Source organism: Haemaphysalis longicornis, unplaced genomic scaffold (genome assembly GCF_048455015.1).
Source record: "Haemaphysalis longicornis isolate Haplotype H1 unplaced genomic scaffold, Haemaphysalis longicornis Haplotype H1 scaffold_8, whole genome shotgun sequence".
NCBI classification, from domain to species: domain Eukaryota; kingdom Metazoa; phylum Arthropoda; class Arachnida; order Ixodida; family Ixodidae; genus Haemaphysalis; species Haemaphysalis longicornis.
Genome location: NW_027526445.1, coordinates 170,335,061 through 170,353,380, shown reverse-complemented (window position 1 = coordinate 170,353,380; position 18,320 = coordinate 170,335,061). Strand labels below are relative to the sequence as shown.

At 50.0% G+C, this 18,320-nt stretch overlaps 2 protein-coding genes across 5 annotated transcripts in view; both read left to right on the top strand.

Annotated features, from left to right (window-relative positions):
• Smg (sterile alpha motif domain containing protein 4 smaug) overlaps nt 1–18,320 on the top strand; it is a 145,870-nt gene that overhangs the window by 115,398 nt on the left and 12,152 nt on the right. For all 4 annotated transcript variants that reach the window (XR_013318140.1, XM_077680540.1, XM_077680539.1 and 1 more), the window contains exons 7-11: nt 568–742; nt 7,051–7,160; nt 11,912–11,998; nt 13,299–13,686; nt 16,206–16,557. Coding sequence is in view for 3 of the 4 variants with exons in the window: in XM_077680540.1 (XP_077536666.1) it covers nt 568–742; nt 7,051–7,160; nt 11,912–11,998; nt 13,299–13,686; nt 16,206–16,557 (1,112 nt within the window). In the remaining variant the exon portion in view is untranslated. The remainder of the gene's footprint in view (nt 1–567; nt 743–7,050; nt 7,161–11,911; nt 11,999–13,298; nt 13,687–16,205; nt 16,558–18,320) is intronic.
• On the top strand, nt 4,626–6,754 carry LOC144149011 (uncharacterized). Its single transcript, XM_077680541.1, has one exon. It carries the CDS (start codon nt 4,652–4,654, stop codon nt 6,173–6,175), a length of 1,524 nt encoding a protein of 507 aa, XP_077536667.1. The 5' UTR covers nt 4,626–4,651; the 3' UTR covers nt 6,176–6,754.

Genomic DNA, 18,320 nt, shown 5'->3' with positions numbered 1-18,320 from the left:
AACAATGAAATGCTGCCGCCGTGGTCAGCAGGTATGGTTAATTTTCAGTGAAGCACATACAGAGCAATAACCAAGCTCTCAATCACTTTTAGTACAAATGTAATGTTGATTTTTCTCTAAGAAAGCGCTGCGTGTCAAAAACCTGGCGTCTTTTTGTCAACACAAATTAAACATTCTATATACCCCCCCCCCCCCGAAGGGCTCGATTTTTTTTTTTTTTTCGGGGAAAGGTGGCAACCTTAGTTTTTGCTTGCATTTGCTAAAAGCTTTTGCTAAAAAGGAAAGTTAGGAAAAGCTTCTGGTGATTGCGAAAGGTGGTACTGCTAGAGTCGTGTGTCAACTTCAGAATGCCACAGTGGAGCCACAGGATAACTAGGGGCATGTCATTTCAAGTTTGGCTAGAGAGGGAGAGTGAGCTCATGCGTGGAATAGTTGCCTGCCATGTTTCTTCCGCGGTGACCGTCCCCTCTTCACATCTAAACGCCCTCAGCCCCAGGCATTGCGCTGGCCGTACCTTTGCACTTGCAACCGAGTCCCCGTGGTGAGGAAGTATCCCTGCTTGTGCAGGTGGATTGGCGCTGTGTTCCGCCAGCCGGTCTGCCACCCCCAGCACAGCCCGAAGCAGACGCCCTGGGTCCTCCCCTGTCCCCGCAGAGCAGTGGGGCCTCTTCCGGGTCTGAGGGGCATGGTGCCGAGGACCCACTGCAGCCAGGATTCGGACTTGACGGATCCGGCATGAAGGGTGAGGAAGGAGGAGACGCTCCGATGTTGGGTGCGGAGGGCGGTCGTGCAGTCGTCGTGAGATAGTTAAGGGGAGTGGGGACGTGGCAAATGAAACCAATTTTGTTAGGTTGGGCCAAATCTAATCAAATTAGGAGCATTTATGTAACTAACCATCCTAACAACAGAACTGAAATCAGTTTCAGGGTACCTTCAGTACTTTCTCAGTTGCATGACCAATTATCTGAAAATGGCATTAAAGGAGCCATGAAGAGAAAACACAAGTTTGGTTCATTTGAAAGATTGCCTCGTTAGAACCATAACGACACCACTTATAACGCAAACTTCGCTCAAATAAGCTACATAATTAGGAAAAAAGGAAATGACCATGCGACCCACCAGCTCATTTTCCGCAACAGAACCTTTGATGTCACTTGGGAATGCTCTGCGATTGGCGGAGGCCGGCAAAAGCAAATGCATGTTAGGCAGGGCTTACAGTTTGCATAGCGAGCTAAATGCCCGTGAAACATACTGCACATTCTTTTTATGACAAAGAACGGTGGAGTAAACGGTTGAAGGTCCGAACGAACTCGCAAGCGTGTGCGCCAATGCGTACGAAACTAGCGCCGGCCGAGCTCAACATCTCGCCGTCGCGCAGACGAATTTTCGGGCTCGAGGCTCTTCGGGGCCAACGAACCGTTCCAGCACGCACAGCCGCGACCTTGCTTCGTATCGTAATCCCTTCACAGGAGGTTGGCCGTCATATCGCCAACCAGCAAAGGTAAAAATAGAAACGAGGGGAGTAAGGAACAGCAAGAAGCGACGAGATAGTGCCAGTCGTCGCGTAAGTTTCGAATGGTGTTGGCTTGCTGCTGTCGTTACGAGCTCGTTTCCAGTTTACAACCACTGAAAACTTCAGTTTGTTTGAGTACTTTACAATGAAATTTCGTTGCTGCGTTTTGAAATGCCCATGTAGTGCGGGCAAATCGTCGAGGGAGTGCGACATCCCCGCCGGTGAGGAGATCTCCTTTCATGTGCTGCCCAACGACGAACCTAGGCGAAGCAAGTGGCTCTGTTTTGTGAAATTTGCAAACGGAGGAGAAAGAGAGCTAAAGGAAGTACGAGTGTGCTCGCTTCATTTCCGAGGAAGTGATTACGGCAGGGACCCTTACGTTAGCTCACTCCTGGGACATGCTGGCGCTTGTCGCCGACTTCGTCAAATGGCTCTGACCTTGGGGAAAAAAATGCCGTAAACACCGCGCATTGACGCTCGTATCTTTCTGGTCGAAGCAGAGAGCTCGCGCGAACGGCTTTCCATACACGACACCGGCCAACTGGCATAAGTGATACTGCTACTGAAATTGAACTATTATTAACCGTAATCAAAATACGGCACATACGTACCAGTCTATATTCGTCCGTCGCGACGGGGCTGACGAGGCAGCGGTGCCGATGGCTGGGCGTTCGTCTGTTGTGGCTATCGCGGAATGGTCGCTTTCCCGTCCACCGCGTATCCCACAACTCTTGCCGCTCACGCACTTAGAAGCATTGAGCGTTTTTGTGGTGTGAGGTTGTTAAATGCAAGCCCGAGCTCCTCGGCGAGAGTTTTGTTCTCCGGATCAGGCGATTCCATGACTAGGGCTGCGGGTGCACTAGGTTTTACTAGTATTTTTAAAATGGCCGCCGTCTCGGTCGACTCCCGCGTGTGGGTGCTATATGGAGTCGACATACTAAGTATCTGTTTCATGGACCGGCTCTATGACGCCATTGTACACGTCACAGAATGTTCAATTTTAGCGGGAGATTTAAAATTTTGGCTTAAATTGCCTTATTTCTCAGTGAATAAAGCATCATTTGCTTCCGGGAAAGTGCTTGGGGTACTATGAAACACCTAATCTTTCGAATAAAACAAACTTTTGTTTTCTCTTCATGGCTCCTTTAAGTATAATTTTCTGATTAGGCAAGAACTCAACAAGATTTTTATGCGAGTGTGATAAGGATGTGGAGTGGAGGAGAATAAACTTATGTGCTTAAACTTATTCCCCTTATGAGGAGAATAATATTATGTGCCTGCAAAACTCGCGTGCATGCACGCCAGTCGGACCGGGCCTGGGTCACCGTCGGGGGGACGTCTTGGCCAGGTTTCTCCTCCCCCACATGCGGGGTGTCGGAAGCGTGCCTCGTTGTCGCCTCTTGAGCTTACTGGGCCGCCCAGAGTTTCTCCTTGGTCGTCGGATGTCAGCGGCGTTGCTAGTTGCGGCGGAAGGGTTCCCGACTTGGCTTCTTTGGGGTGTTCGTTGCTATTACACAGCATGTGCGTTAGAGTAGAAGGTCTTTTTTTTTGGGCTGAGAAGCTATTAGATTACTGTTTTACATCCTTTAGGTATCAAAATGATAAGAAAAGTTTCACCTTCCTTTCAAAACCAGGAATAGTTTCAGTTCAGAACGAAAGTGCAACTTCTTTCTCTTTTTTTTTTTCTGGATACCTAAAGGGAATACAGTAGCTGACAGTTTTTCAAACTCCGAAAATTTGGACTTGCTAAAGATTTTGGACTTTTCCGAGGAACTGCCGGTTGTCCCGTAAGAGTAATGACTCGCGGAATTTTGCGGACTGCTCTTTTATTCGGTCTATTTTTCGTTCTCCTCCAGGTCCGAAAAATCGGCCGGCTACCGTAAAGCCGGTTTCTCTAATAATCCAATAGCTTCTCGGCACAGGATAGACCTTCCTGATCACAGGGACATAACAATCTTGTTGAGTTTTGGCGTAATTAGTTAATGAATGTTGGGGCAACTTTGGGAAAATACTATACTAAAAAAGTATAGGAGGTATTTTTAAGCTGTTTTCAATTTTGTTATTACGACGGTTACTACATAAATGCTGCTAATTTGATTAGATTTGGTTCATAGATGACACAATAGTTTCACTTGCCACGTCCCCTAACAGTGCTTCACTGGTGCAAAAAGAAGCACAATTGAGTCCCTCTTGTAGCGCTTTGTCCGAGGCTGTCATAATGCACTCCGATGTCTTTAAGGGGGCACACGGGTCTTTGGGACCGAAAAAGTGCCAAAAAATGCACTTTTCATAAGCATCATTTTTGAAATGTTCAGGTCTTTTTCTCCCGGTTTGCGAAGTTTTTCCTCCGAAAAGTCGGTACTTGAGCAGTAACAGCAACTTATAAAAGCCCTACAAGGCCGATTCTTCGAGATTCCGACGCCAAAATAACTATTTTTCTATAATTCCTCACTGCTGCGCAACGGGCAGTATCGCAGCGATCTCGGTCTCGTTTGAAAGAGCGAACTTCGGTCTTCAATTTCCCGCCACTGCGGTTCCTGCCCGCTCAGTCGTAGAGTGGGAAACACGCGCCAAAAAAAGCAAAAATGCGCGTTCCTATTCGCCGGCGAGCGCACGTGACTAGACAGCGCGATGCGATTGGCCGAAGGCGGCGTCTGTCGTCTGCTCCATGCCGTTGTCGGCACAATCAGGCGCCATATTGCTCGGGCTCTGACTACGACGTTTGCGATGTGGAAGGCCGGAAGAAAATCCCGCACGAAGAACCCGTATGGCAAAAAGAGAAAGAAATCGAACCTCGAGAATCTCAGAGGCCGCTCCACACCAGCGAGGAGCGATGAAGGAGATAGCGACCGACCTTCCGTGGTTGGCGACGACGCGCTTGTCAACGTAGGCCTAGCGCCTCCGCCGACCGCTCATAACGCCTCCGGCAGCGGCCGCATCCGTCTCGATACAGCAATGTTGCACCCGTCTCAAGTGGCAGAGGTGCGTCAAAACGCGGAAAACAAGCTGCACGACCTTTCTTCAACTGGAGCTACACAACGGAAGTGCAGCCTATTGGGCGACCCTGACAACGCCGCAGCCACGCCGCTGGACGAAACAAGGTTCGTGATCGTCAGTTTGACCCAGCTGAACGAACTGATGCGCGCAGTGAAATGCAAGTTGTGCTCCGGTGATGTGGAAATCGGCAAGGAGGACAGGGAGTACGGCCTCGCCGTAAAGCTAGTGCTCAAGTGCGCGAACTGCAGCGACGTGTCGACGGCGTGGAGCTCGCCGCGTGTTGACGGCGAGAGCAAGGCGAAGCCGTTTGCCATCAATGTTTTGGGCGCGCGCGCCATGCAGTCGACTGGAAAGCAGCAAACGGCGTTCAACGACGTGTTTTCGTCGATGAACATTTCTTCGCGCGGCCTGCACAACAAAACGTGGCAGAGCTACGTGAAGACTAAACTGACGCCCGCAGCTGTTCGCGCATCGCGGAAGGTGACTGCAGATTGCGCACGATCAGTTCGGCAACTGTACGCTGAGCTCGACCTTGCAAACCCGGGCAACATCGCCGTGTCGTACGACGGCTCCTGGATGACGAGGGGACACTCGTCGCACATCGGAGTCGGCACGGTCATCGAGTTATTCACGGGGCTCGTGCTCGATTATGTCGTGCTCTCCAATTTTTGCGCCGGCTGCGAGCGGGCGCCCAAAGAGAGTGACCCTGCCTACGAAGAGTGGAAGGCGAAGCACCTCTGCCAGAGAAACACCACCAAAAAAGCTGGGGAAATGGAAGTGGAGGCTGCCCTCATTCTCTTTCAGAGGTCGTGGGAGCGTCATAAGCTCAGATACACCACAGTGGTTTCGGATGGTGACTGCCGCACCTACCTCGCTTTGAGGGATGCAGATGTTTATGGTTTCATTAAGATCCTCAAAGAGGAGTGCGTGAACCACGTGCAGAAGAGAATGGGCACTCAACTGCGCAACCTCCCAAAGCAGAGGCCAGCTGGCTCAGAGAGCCTCAGTGGTAGGGGGCGGCTGACTGGCGACCTGATCAACAAGCTGACGTCCTACTATGGCTGGGCTATCAAGTCCCACAAAGGGGACGTGCCAGCCATGCACAAGGCTGTGATGGCCACGTACTATCACGTGACATCCAATGATGCAGTGTCGAACCACAGCCTCTGCCCCACTGGTCCTGACTCGTGGTGCCGCCATAACGCTGCCAAGGCCAAAGGGGAGCCAGCCCCCAAGCACCGCTACAACCTGCCCCCCCACGTCTGCGAGGCCTTGCTTCCTGTGTATGAACGGCTGGCGGACCACAAGCTGCTTGAGCGGTGCCAGCGCGGCAAGACGCAAAACAGCAATGAGAGTCTTCACTCAGTGATATGGTCGCTGGCTCCCAAGGAGCGCCACGCATCGCTTCACAGTGTGGAAGCTGCGGTCGCAGAGGCTGTGATGCGATTCAATGCCGGAAGCCAGTTGGCATCATCAAAGATCCTGCAGGAGCTCAACATGACCGTTGGCGCACTAAGCAGCACACGCATGGCCGAAAAGGACCGCCGGCGAACCAAGGACTCTTCCCGCAGGCGGACATCCGCAGAAAATGTGCAGCGGACCCTCAAGAAGAGGCACCTGGGTGGTGCCAGCAGTCAAGATGACTATGCTGCGGGGGCCTACTAGTTGTTTCGTGCAAAAAAAGTACTCCACCTTCTACTGTTTGCATTAAACATAGCACCGCTACGTTTTTTGCCATTTTCTCAAAACGCATATTTTTGACGTATAGGAACTTCTCGAGAGGCATACCTCAGCACGTAGTGCAGCTAGAATGATAATTTTTCTTTCAGCAGGAAGCTGAATGTTTAAACCATGTGGTATGGGAAGCAGATTTTGCATTTTGTGTTTCAGTAATTGTTTGATTAGCATTATTTTCAATTGGTTAGCAGCAGTACTTCGAACCTAAAAGTAAGAATTGATGGAAACTTGTATGTGATTGTAAAACAAAAAAACTGCTTCCCATACAACCTTCTACACAACTTCTAGTATCTATTCATGCCTTGCTTGTAATTTTTTATTGATTAGTTTTTTTTCCATTGTTCTCAAGAACAATCAAGAAAGATTTCTAATTATCTCGAAAACTAAATGTGTTACATCAAAACTAATTGGATATTTGAAATCAGCTAAAAAATCTGAACAAGCCCATAAAGTTTCATGAAAATTGGTTGGAAAACAAAAAAAAAGTTTCAAAGACCAGTGTGCCCCCTTAAGTCGCGAAAATCAGGCACACGTCAGAATCAGGGGTGCGTTGGATTCGGGTAAATACGGTAGGTTATGGTGGTGGCCACTGTTGTGCATGAAAAAGGGTAAGAAATGCAACTTACACCGAATTTGAAAGTGGCCCAGTGTGTTTCTGAGTTGTCTGCTGTGGAGTCTGTGGCGTTAAATAACGGAGAGAAAGGATTCCACAATGCTCTAAAAAGCACTGTGTGAGATAAGGCCTGATGTCGGGCTCGGAGCACCCGGACGACTAAGCCGATTGTGTGCCTGCTTCCTCGCAGACGTGCCGAGCTGGCTGAAGAGCCTGCGGCTGCACAAGTACGCCTACCTGTTTGCCCACATGAGCTACGAGGAGATGATGGGCCTCACCGAGGAGAAGCTCGAGGCACAGGTGCTTCTTCTTTCCTTTATTTGCACTTGCCTAGTGATATTACCAAGCGAAAACGAGGGGTAAAAAATGAAAGGGGGCTCTTTGATGTGGGTTCTACGGAAAGTTTCGCAGCTCACAGCTACTGAAAAAAAGAACTCAAGCAGCCCTACTCAACGCGAAAGCTGTCAAGTGTGGGGCAGTGATTTGCCAGAGGGGCTGTGGCACATGCGTAGTAGTATTATCACAGAACACAAAGGGATAAATTAAACCTGTTTCAGTATCATTCTGGCATTGATGCCGAAAGTAGTCAAGAGAGGTCGTGCAGCCTCTGAGAAGGCTTTGGGAGACACAGGATTGAGTTTTTATTAATTTGGGGTAATTAATTCGTTAATGCATGACTTTTTCTGTGTTTTATATCATTGTGTACAGTAGAACCTCGTTGATATGCTTAAAAAAAAAAAAAACGTGAGGGAGAAACGTACAATCCAGTACGAAACTTACTTCGGGAAATCTTTAGTGTTCACAATTGAGATCATGATTGAAAATCAGCATGGAAAAAACAGCACAAAAAAGGAACGGCAAGTAGACAGGACAGCGCTGTCCTGTCTGCTTGCCGTTCCATTTTTGTGCTGTGTTTTTTCCACGCTGATTTTCAGTCATGGAACGTTCACCAGCTCGCCCAAATCACAGCCCTCGTGATCACAATTGAGAGCGTACTAACCGGGAAGTCGTATGAACCGAGAACAAATTAAGGGGGGACGCGGCTTTCAACTTCGAAAAATGACCAAAACATCGTTTTTTTGAAACCCACATATTCGGCTTCTATGTTTCCTATTCTATGTGTCTGCAAAGTTTTTAGGCTGAAAAGCGTCGCAAAGTGGCATAAAAAAATACTTTTGTCAGGCGCGGTGACAAACTATCAGCGCAAAAGGGCGAAAAAACGGCAATTTTCGGAGCGCTCTATCTCCGCACCGGTGCCACCGGGCGCGGCCATTTTGATATGGTTAGATCGGCCGAGCGATCGTCTTTCCGGTTCTGCTCGCCTCTTTTATCTTCGTTCATTCACAAACGCACAAACGGCAGAAAAGAAACGACGCACAAACGAAGCTAGAAATAGATGCTGAAGCGCTATTGGTCCTCGGTCGGGGCGCGGAACACCGACCCTCCTGATTGGATGTCACGGGCGCAATGCAAGATGGCGGCCGCCTGAGCTGTGTAGCGAGCGGGTTGAGTTCATTTTCGCCGCTTCGCTCGGCCGAGTTTCTGTTCAATCTATGGCATTCAACACGGACGTTATCGCGGTGGGAATGCCGGAGATAACGAGCCAGATTACGGGAAGTTGTGTGGCTCGAAAGGAGGAGGTCATCGAACGCTTCGTGGTGCGCGTGACTCTACCGTCGCCAGACCCCGGAGGTTGACGCGGTGTGCGCGCTTGCAATAGCGGTTCGTGAAGTGAACTTTTGGTCGGGTTTGCGATGTTTACACGCTTAGTTATTGCTGTGTTTTGACTGTGGGCTCGCTAGCCTTGAGAAAGAAACGGTCGACGCGTCAAACGCTGCGGCGCGCACGGCATAGCCGACGCGCATTGGGGCAGCACATGACTGGGCAACCGGTTACGATTGAACGCCAGTAGTTGTAATTAATGCCTGCGTCGTTAGATTTAATCTTAAAAGCGACCTGACCAGCCATATCAGCTGTAATCAAAGTTCGATATGTCGCGGTAAGCGTGCGCTAAGATGCGCGCGAGCCATATCGCCTTTCTTGCGCAACGTTTCCCGTGCACTTGTAATTTTCATGCAAACAGGTTTGAGTTAGTAATATAGGAATAAAAATATGTTCTCTGCATTAAAAATGTACGTTTGTCGCAGCATTTAACAGTGATTTTTTAGTGAAATTATTGATTCCATTGCTCAGGGCATACTGGCTTTGCTGCGAGAAATATTGGATGCCTTGAATGTCAAAAGTAGTAAAAAAATATGCTCTTGCATTGAAGTTGGGAAGTTGGGAGTTATGCAGAATACTCTACCAAGCTTCAAAGTAGCTCATTTTCATCCTTGTGGTATGCAAACTTTTGGCAATGAACACCTGCACGTATGAGTACTAAGTTGCTGTGCCAGGCAAGATGATAAAACATAAAAAAAAGCCAAAAATGTTCAAATTTAAGTAAAAAAAATGCTTAACTTGTTGCCATGGTGACAACACTGCAAAAGGAGGCTGTTCAGTGCGATACAGCCAACCAGCTAACCTACTTTGCATTGAAAGCCCATTGAAACCTATCTCCCCCTTCATTTGATCTGCAAAGTGGGGTATGTACTCTTCACAGAGGAGCTGAAAATGATATTTTCTGGAAAGAGAAAGGCTGTGAGAGGCACTCCAATTTCAAGGCAAGGCATTCCAGAAGCCCCATGTTCAAAAGGACATGAAAGGCTACAACCGTGACGACTTTTGATAAGTGAAACCTATGTTGCAACTTTGGAAGCCGTTTTCTCAAAACAGTTTTTTTTGCCACCTGTGTCGCTTGTACCAGGGATTTCTTTGTGACCGCTGGGTCTATTTTGATTCCGTTTCTTGCATTACATTCCTTGATGAACAGTTCAGGTCGTGACACTCTTGGTTTTCCAGATTTGTTTTTTGTGATTTTTTTATTCACATAATCGTTCACAGTCAACATGCCTATTGCACATTAACCTCTAAAAAAATGAAAACTAAAAAACATTGTGTTGTAAAAAAAAAATTCTAAAACTGTCACGACCTCGTCCATTCATTTGGGAATGCAAAGCACTTCGAACAAATTTTCTATCATGTTTTATAAGCCGCTCAAGCTCGGTACAAGCGGAACAGAAAGAAAATTTAATACATAAAAAAGTTTTCAGAATATTAGCTTGAAATTTTTATGGTGTTATCACGGAAGCATTTCCAGTTGCTGTGCCAATTTTCATCAAAATCCACAAAGAAATAAAAAAGTTGATTTTGAAAGCCACGTCCCCCCTTAACGGGGTCCTACTGTACTATTTGTGGCCCACTAATCCATGGCAACGGCCTAGTGCCAAGATCACCACCAACAGTTTGCATCTTAGGAGTGTGTGCCTGTGTGGTGCAGTGGGATTGACATCGGCTTCTTAACGCGAGAGACCCAGGTTCGATGCCGACCAGGAGAAGCGTTGATCTTTTCGAAGCCTCCGTTCTGGTGCGTGGCACCGCGTTTCGAGTTAGATACGACAACAAGCCAGGCCCCTGAAGTGTTCCACATTTAAAGGGACCCTGCAGCACTTACCATCGACTACTAGGAATGTATTTTGGGGTAAAGTGTATTGTTCCAGCCATCTCCTCCAGCAAGAAGTATGAAAATCCGTTCGCTATCACCAAAACTACACGCGATGAGAAGTCGTGCGTAACTGTTCCCTCTCAACTCGACCGCAGACAACACGACGAAAGCTGCATGCTCTCTCCCAGAGAGGGGGGCGGCTCGCGGCCTTCATTATATCGCAGGCCAGGGAGTTTTCTCCTTTCCTCCGCAACATGGAGGGGTCTATTTCTGGCCTGGTGCCACAAAAGAGCAGGCATGGCTGCCTGCTCGCAAGTGCGCGCTCAGGCTGGTAGGGCGTTTCTGAAGCAATAAACGTTTGCTGTCAAGTGGTCTGGTTGAAAGGGGAGTACCGTAATTACCCGATTCTAACGCGCACTTTTTTTCCAGAAAAATAGGTCGAAAAAACGTATGCGCGTTAGAATCGGATACGAAACCGAAACTGCCGAAACAGCGAACATTTTGTCCCACCCATCGCCATCGCCATCTCAAGATGGCACCAAAGCTTTTAGCAACAATTTTTAGGACGCAGGAAGCACAGGTGCCTAGGCTTTTCTATCGGCGTCCACACAAATCGTCAAATCGTTCCACTTGCGTGCTTGATAACAGCAAAGGCAGCAGCGGCTCTCACGCGTTCGAAACGAGCGGTCGGCTGGAGCGTGCGCCTCTGGAGAATCTAGTGGGATGTGCGTGCGAGGCGTGGGCCACGATCCCATCGACCATGGTTGAACGTTTGTTCAGAAGTGTGGCATCGTGAACGCGCTTGACGGCACCAAGGACGAGGTGTTGCGGTCCGCGGGGAGTGACGAAGAGTGAGATGAGTGAGACGACTTCGAGAAATAAATCGCCCGTTTCTCTCGCACGCGTTTTTCTGGCTCACAAAGTTTCGTGCGCATTGCAATCGGTGGTGCAAGTTTTTTCGATTTTTTTGCCAGGAAAATCGGGTGCGCGTTAGAATTGGGGGCGCGTTAGAATAGGGTAATTACGGTATTGAGTTCGTCACTCAAAGTCTGCGCGCTCTGAAAACACAGACGCCAAAACTGCACGTACAGGTTCAGGCATAGAAGAGGTTGGTACACTGCTCCGACGATAGTGGATGCTCACAGGAAATCTGAGAAACAAGCCCCGAGGTTGACCAGTGACAGCCAATAGGGCAGCCATGGTTCAATGACGTCATTTTGACCATGCCAGATGAGGAAAATTGAAGAGAGTGCGGTTCGTTTTTCTACGTGTTTCGCAGCAATTTGCACGCTCACCGCTTCACATGCACATGTAATATTTAGCTCAGGTATTCCTGGCAGTGTAATTAAATGTTGCGCAGGTTTACTTGCACTGTTCAAATAGTGTTGCAGGGTCCCTTTAATATGCTTGTGGCCGTGCGGCCTTCTCCTGCTGTTCTGCTGTTTCCCTGCGCTCATCCCGTGTCTCCTGTGCCTTCTCCTTCCGGGGCGCTGTTGTTCCTTCGAAGAGCGTCACCAAGGGAGCCCGCCACAAGATCGTGCTCAGCATCCGCAAGCTCAAGGAGCGGCCGGCCACCCTGCGGCAGCTGGAGAAGGTGAGGGTTGGTGGGGCTCGTTCAATGAGCGTGCGAGCCGCGAGAATGCTCGAAACCTTCCCCTGTAGTTTGTGGCGGGTTTACTGCCCAGCAATTCAACGCCTTTCCCGCCATCAGCAAAACGCGGGGGGGAGCTTGATCTTTGCACAAGAATGTTACGACCACCAATTGGCACCGAGATCCCTTGCAAGGCATGACGTATTCTGGCCTGAGACCCCTCTGCCTTGGTTGGCCCATTTTGTCGAAAGACAGTGAATTGCTGGCGAAAGCTTTTTTCCTTGGCATCTAGAGGTGTTTAATAGTTTCGTTTGGAGGCAGAATCATGGCAAGAAAGATCAGGGTAGAACTGCAGTACTACTGCTACCTCATCCAACAGCTGGTGGGTGATCAGAGGGTTCGAGCCAAAAAGGGGGGGCTGTCTGTGCGTATGGACTGTAAGGAGAGGATAGATGGGACGAGCCATTTTATGTACAAGCTTCCAGGCCGAAGCTGCAAGGACTGTGCTGTTTGTAGCGATAGGAAAACAAAACGAGGCAGAAGGGAAACTTTTTTCTACAAAACATGCAGTAACAACCCTGGCCTGCACCCAGGGTAATGCTTCGAGCGGTTTCACATGCTGCTCGAGTATTGGTAAATGAGTTGCAAGCAGAATGCAAGAGGAAAGATATCCTGGGAGTTTTTCTTGCAGTGTGTGTTTTTCTTTGCAGTGCCAGAAACTGGCAAAATAGTTGCAGCCGGGACAGCTGGAAATAAGGGTGAAAGCTCCACACCACAAAGGGTTAATGACCGAGTGTTCATTGCTTTTCGGGGTGTGGGCTAACGACGACACCTCGCAGAAAACTTGACAGTCTCGTGAAGCATAACCACACAGAAGACTTGGCTGAGTCTCCGAGCATAATCGTGCATAAAGATAGCTGAACCAAGGATAAGCCAGGTGGGGTTACCAGCTTTGCTATTTGCCCAGTCTTCACGCCACTAGTGCGAAGATGCCCCAATGTTTTTTTTTTTAATATTTTGGTTGCTGCAACTAAAGTCACTGTTTTGTAGTTTTGGTTTGTACCAGATTAACATACACATTTCTGGGGCCTATTTTTCAGTGAAGAAAAGCTGCGTGTTAGAGAACCGCGCAAACATATCAGGGCGGAGGGCCGAGGCGGAGTACTGGGATGGTCAGGAATTGATTAGGCTAACGTGACATGGGCAGCTGTGCAGGCTCTTTGTACTAGAGAGGAGGACTGATGACCACAATGGGGACGATGGTGGTGCTGAGACCCCCCCCCCCCCCCTCACGTGTTGGCAGAGCCTGCAGGAGGAAGGGGACGTCCGGACGGCCCTGGTGGAGCTGCGAGCCATGCTGCAGACACCTATGAAGGCCTCCGGCCGGAGCGAGGACGGCGGCCACCGAGATGGGTCACCCCACCGGGGGGCCGCTGCCCCGTCCACTCCCTCAGCTGTCGGCGACGAGTCGGCGCCCTCCTCCTCCATGCTGGCTGAGGAGCAGCGAGGGGAAGGGGCAGGCAGGGGGGAGGAAGAGGAGAGCCCCCCGTCCTCGCTAGACTCGGCCGGCTGCAGCCCCAGCAAAAGTGCTGGAATGGGAGCCGCGTCGGCCACGGCTGGGCCCGGAGATGCGGCTGGTGGGGACGAGGACGAGGACCTGCCAAGCCTCTTTGCTCGGGTGGTCGGGAAAGGTGAGGGGAGTTCACGGGAGTGAGGTACCTCCGCCTACATTCGCGATCAGAGCAAGCGAAAGTACTGAGCCAATGGAGTTCCACTGTCATGTTCAGCGTTCGGTGCCGCCATTCTTTAAGCAGCGGCAACTACGTAGGTATGTTATATACATACGTTTGCACAAAGGGGAGGCACTGTGACGTAAAATGAAAAGGTAACGTTAAGAATTCTAAAAAAAAACATTCGAAAATGACCATCGGTGTTGCTGATTGCAGTTGAACCCATCATGCCGTCCAGGCGACGACAGTGACGATGCGTGGCTGAATCTTTGGAGGCGGGTACATAATGGTGAAATAAAACCGAATAAAATATAGCTGTATGCACTTACATCACTCTTTTACTCAGTTATTTTAGTGTGATAGGCAGCTGAGGAAACATTTGCGTTGTGAGAGGGGTGAGGGTGCATGTTCACGCCATACACCTCAAAGTCGAGCAGTGCACAAATAAGGAAATAAACTTGTGGCAGTTAAAAATCTAACAAAAGCAATAGTTGGAACAACTCAGAATGACGTCTACGGCCAAAAGAAACCCGCTTGTTTATTACATATTATTGCGCACAAGAATCAGGCAAATGCTTGAGCTGATGTCGGTTTTCAAGCCGTCTACTTTGCAGGCTTTGTATGGGGCTCGTAGCTACGAGTAGCCGTCTACCTGCGCCCGTCTTTGTTGGTTGTTGTTCTCTGTGTTGCCATATTTTCCATACGACTGTTTTGATCTGTGTTGCGCGTTTCTGCTTTCTGCTGGTTCCGCAACAATGTCGCGTCGGCAGAGTTCACCACTTACTTTAAACGTCAAGTGATACTTTTTGCTGAAGAGACCAACAAGTCCCATCGCTGAACGCGAGTTGGACGTCAACGGGAAGTTTATCAGGGGTCGGACAAAGCAGTAGGATCGACTTATCGCATGCAACAGGCGGCGATGTGCTTTTCGCGGCCCAGCTATTGGGAAGCATGATGGACTCGTAAGCACTACATTTAAAGCGAGTCATGGCTGGGCCCAGAAGTTTATGCGATGGAACAGATTGTTCCTTCATCGTAGAACGATCATCTGCAAGCATTTTCTGGCAGACTATGAAGAACAGCTGGTGGAGTTTCAGCGGTCTGTAATCAAGCTCTGGCATGAGAAGGATTACATTCTTGGCCAGATTGGGCACGCGGATCAGAGCCCGGTCTACTTAGCATGCTGAGCTGCACGACTGTAACAGCAGAAGGGTGCAACGATGTGCGGTTGCTGACAAGAGGCCGTGAGCACACGTGGTTCACTGCAATGCTGTGCTGCACGGCAGATGGAAGGAAGCTGCCGCTGTACATAGCGTTTTGGTGGAAATTCATCCGGAAGAATGAGAATGGATTCATGAACGTGGCAATGGTCAAGGAAGAGTGGCCGCGTGCACTTGCGCCTATCCAGCATGCTGGTCCTCGATTCGTTCTGGGGCCACGTCCGCCCGGACGTCAAGGAGGCCATACAAAAGGCCGACATGGACCTGGTCATCATACCTGGTGGTATGGCCTCTCAACTTTAGCCTTTCGATGTCGCCGTGAACAAACCCTTCAAGGACCGCATCACCAGGTACTACCAGGAGTGGCAGGCAAAGGGCGCCACCGCTGTGACACCGATGGGACGCTGCAATAAAGCTCCTCTCGGTGAAATTGCGACGCGGGTCGCGGATTCGTGGGACGACCTGCCAGAGGAAACCATCTGCACTGGCTTCAAAAAATGCTGCATTTCCAATGCACTCGACGCAGGACGAAGTCATTTGGGATGCCGACGACTCCAGTGAAGTGTCTGAGAATGACAGCTTCCCCGTCTCCTCCGCTGGTGAAGCTTGTGGCTAGTGAAATACAGCGGATACAGTGCTCGCACTAATTGTCAATAAGGGTTTGTCATGTTAATATTTTTCTGCTTCTCAAAAAAATATGGTTTGACCTATATTTTCTTCTTTTTTTACCCACTGGGGGGCTCAGTGGCTAAGGCATTATGCTGCTGAGCACGAGGATGCGGGTTCGATTCGCAGTTGCGGCAGCCGCTTTTCTGATGGAGGCGAAAAGCAAAAACGCCCATGTGTACGGGATTTCGGTGCACTTGAAGATCTCCAGATGGTCAGAATTAATCCGGAGACCTTTACTATGGTGCGTGTCATTGCCTGCGTTGCTGCGGCACGTTTAAGCCCTACAATCAGTTTTTTTTATTTCTTGAAGAGCACTATATAGAGGGGTCGACCCATATTCGTGCTCGACCTATTTTCGAATAAACGCGGTATGCTTCAAAGCCTGAGAAAAAGAAAAGCCTTCCCCTTTAAAAGCAGAAAAGTCTGGAGGAGGGGGCAGGGGTGTTGTGAATAGGCACTAGGGTGAACTTTGCTTTTCCCCAATCGATTGTGTGTTGGGACCGTGGTAGACACGACCCATGCGGGTCTGACCGAGTGGATAGTGGTGACACCGGGTGACACTGCTTGCCCTGCCCCGTCCCGTCTCGGCAGTGTGCAGCAGCCTGCTGGTGAGTGTGCGTGGCGCGGAGGACCCGAGCGTGTGCCAGTTCGTGACCCTGGTGGACAAGTGCCTGGCCCACGAGGCCTTCAGCCCCGCCCAGAAGCGCCGCCTCTTCTCCTGGCGGCAGCAGGTGCACAAGGCCTGGCACCCCGTGCCGCCCCGGCGCTGCCTGGACGGCACCAGCGGCAGCGCGGGGGCCGGCCGGCACCACCACCAGCACCCGCACCACCCGCTGCACCACCCGCAGCATCAGCCGACGATCGGGGGCGGGCCGGTGGCGGGGTCCACGGCCTCCCCCTGCCCCTCCTCTTCGCAAGGGCCCCCTCGACCGCCTCCGGCTGGGTGAGCGGTCTTGGAAGAACTTGTTGCTGGGCTAGTTGAATAGTTGCCATGATTTGAAGCCCAACAAAAAACGGCGACGAAGAAACGGTAGATGAGACAGGCGCTATCTTGGCGCCTGTCTCGTCTACTCTGTTTCTTTGTCCGTGTTTTTTGTTGCGCTTCGAATCACGGTGAGTGATCTTGTTGCACAAGCGCCTCATGGTCCGTACGTGCGTCCAAGACGGCGGTGTGCTGCAATCTAGTCGGGGCTGCTAGAGATCAAAGGACATACCGTAATTACCCGATTCTAACGCGCACTTTTTTTCTGGAAAAATCGGTCGAAAAATCGCATGCGCGTTAGAATCGGATACGAAACCGAAACTGCCGAAACAACGGAAATTTCGTCCCGCCCATCGCCATCGCCATCTCTAGATGGCGCCAAAGCTTTTAGCAACGATTTTTCGGACGCAGGAAGCATAGGCTCTTAGGCTTTTCTATCGGCGTTCACACAAACCGTCAAATCGTTCCACTTGCGCGCTTAACAGCAGTGGCAGCAGCGGCTCTCACGCGTTCAAAACGAGCGGTCGGCTGAAGCGTGCGCCTCTGGAGAAGGTCGCGGGATGGGCATGCGAGGCGTGGGCCACGATCCCATCGACCATGGTTGAACGCCCGTTATGAAGTTTGGCATCGCAAACGCGCTTGACGCCACCAAGGACGAGATGTTGTGGTCAGCGGACAGCGACGAGGAGTGAGACGAGTGACATTACTTCGAGAAATAAATCGCCCGTTTCTCTCGCATTTGTTTTTCTTGCTCACAAAGTTCTGTGCGCGTTACAATTGGAAGTGCAAGTTTTTTCGTTTTTTTTGCCGGGAAAATCGGGTGCGCGTTAGAATCGGGGGCGCGTTAGAATTGGGTAATTACGGTAAACTTCTGCTATATTTGAGCTCAAACTTTTTCTGATGGCCTGTCGAAATTTCGCCACTGCCTTTTCTTTTCTTTCTTGCCACATCTAATCGCTGGACTTTGGTGAACGTTACCATCAGGGATCCTGCAACTGGGGAAGATGGACTGAAAGAAGCAGAGGGTGGTCATCAATGTCTTGGCACAGAATTCCTAGGAGAAGTGGCGCAGCGCTTGGATAGCCAATTAAAAAAGAGGCGAGTGGGCAGTTGGGCACAGTGGTGTATACAGTCTACGCCCGTTACAACGGACCCTCTGAATACGGAAAAAAACGTCCGCTGTAGCCGAAGTATGCAGTATCCGACGGGGGTTATGAGCCCTACAGTGGGTACTTTGACCGATATTGCATGCATAGTACATACACTTTGTTCTTTCTACACGCTTGCAGCACCTCTGCACAGTGTTCGCGCGAGGGCAAAGAATCGCGTAAACACCGTTTCCAAAACTTAGCACCGGCACTTCGAAAAGGCCTAGCGCATGTGGTCAAGCGTGTAAAGACGCAAGATGAGCTGAGCAAATAACGCAAGAATATAACTAGGCGCAATTATAAACCAGCTATAAAACATCAGTCGTGCCCATCAGCATTAGCTAGGCTCTTTTAAATCCCCTCACGACGAGGCAGGTTTTCCCGAAACTGTTCGTCAAACAAATCGGATCGCTGCCTGACGTTCCCTCAAGGCAGATTCCACATTTTTAGCGATTTTATTCTGGTCATTGAAACAGATGTAATGAAATAATCTGATGACGGTCAGCTGTGTAAAATCTAAAGTTAGACCAGTTGGACTGCGCACGGTTACCGGCAGATTGCACACAATGGATGGGG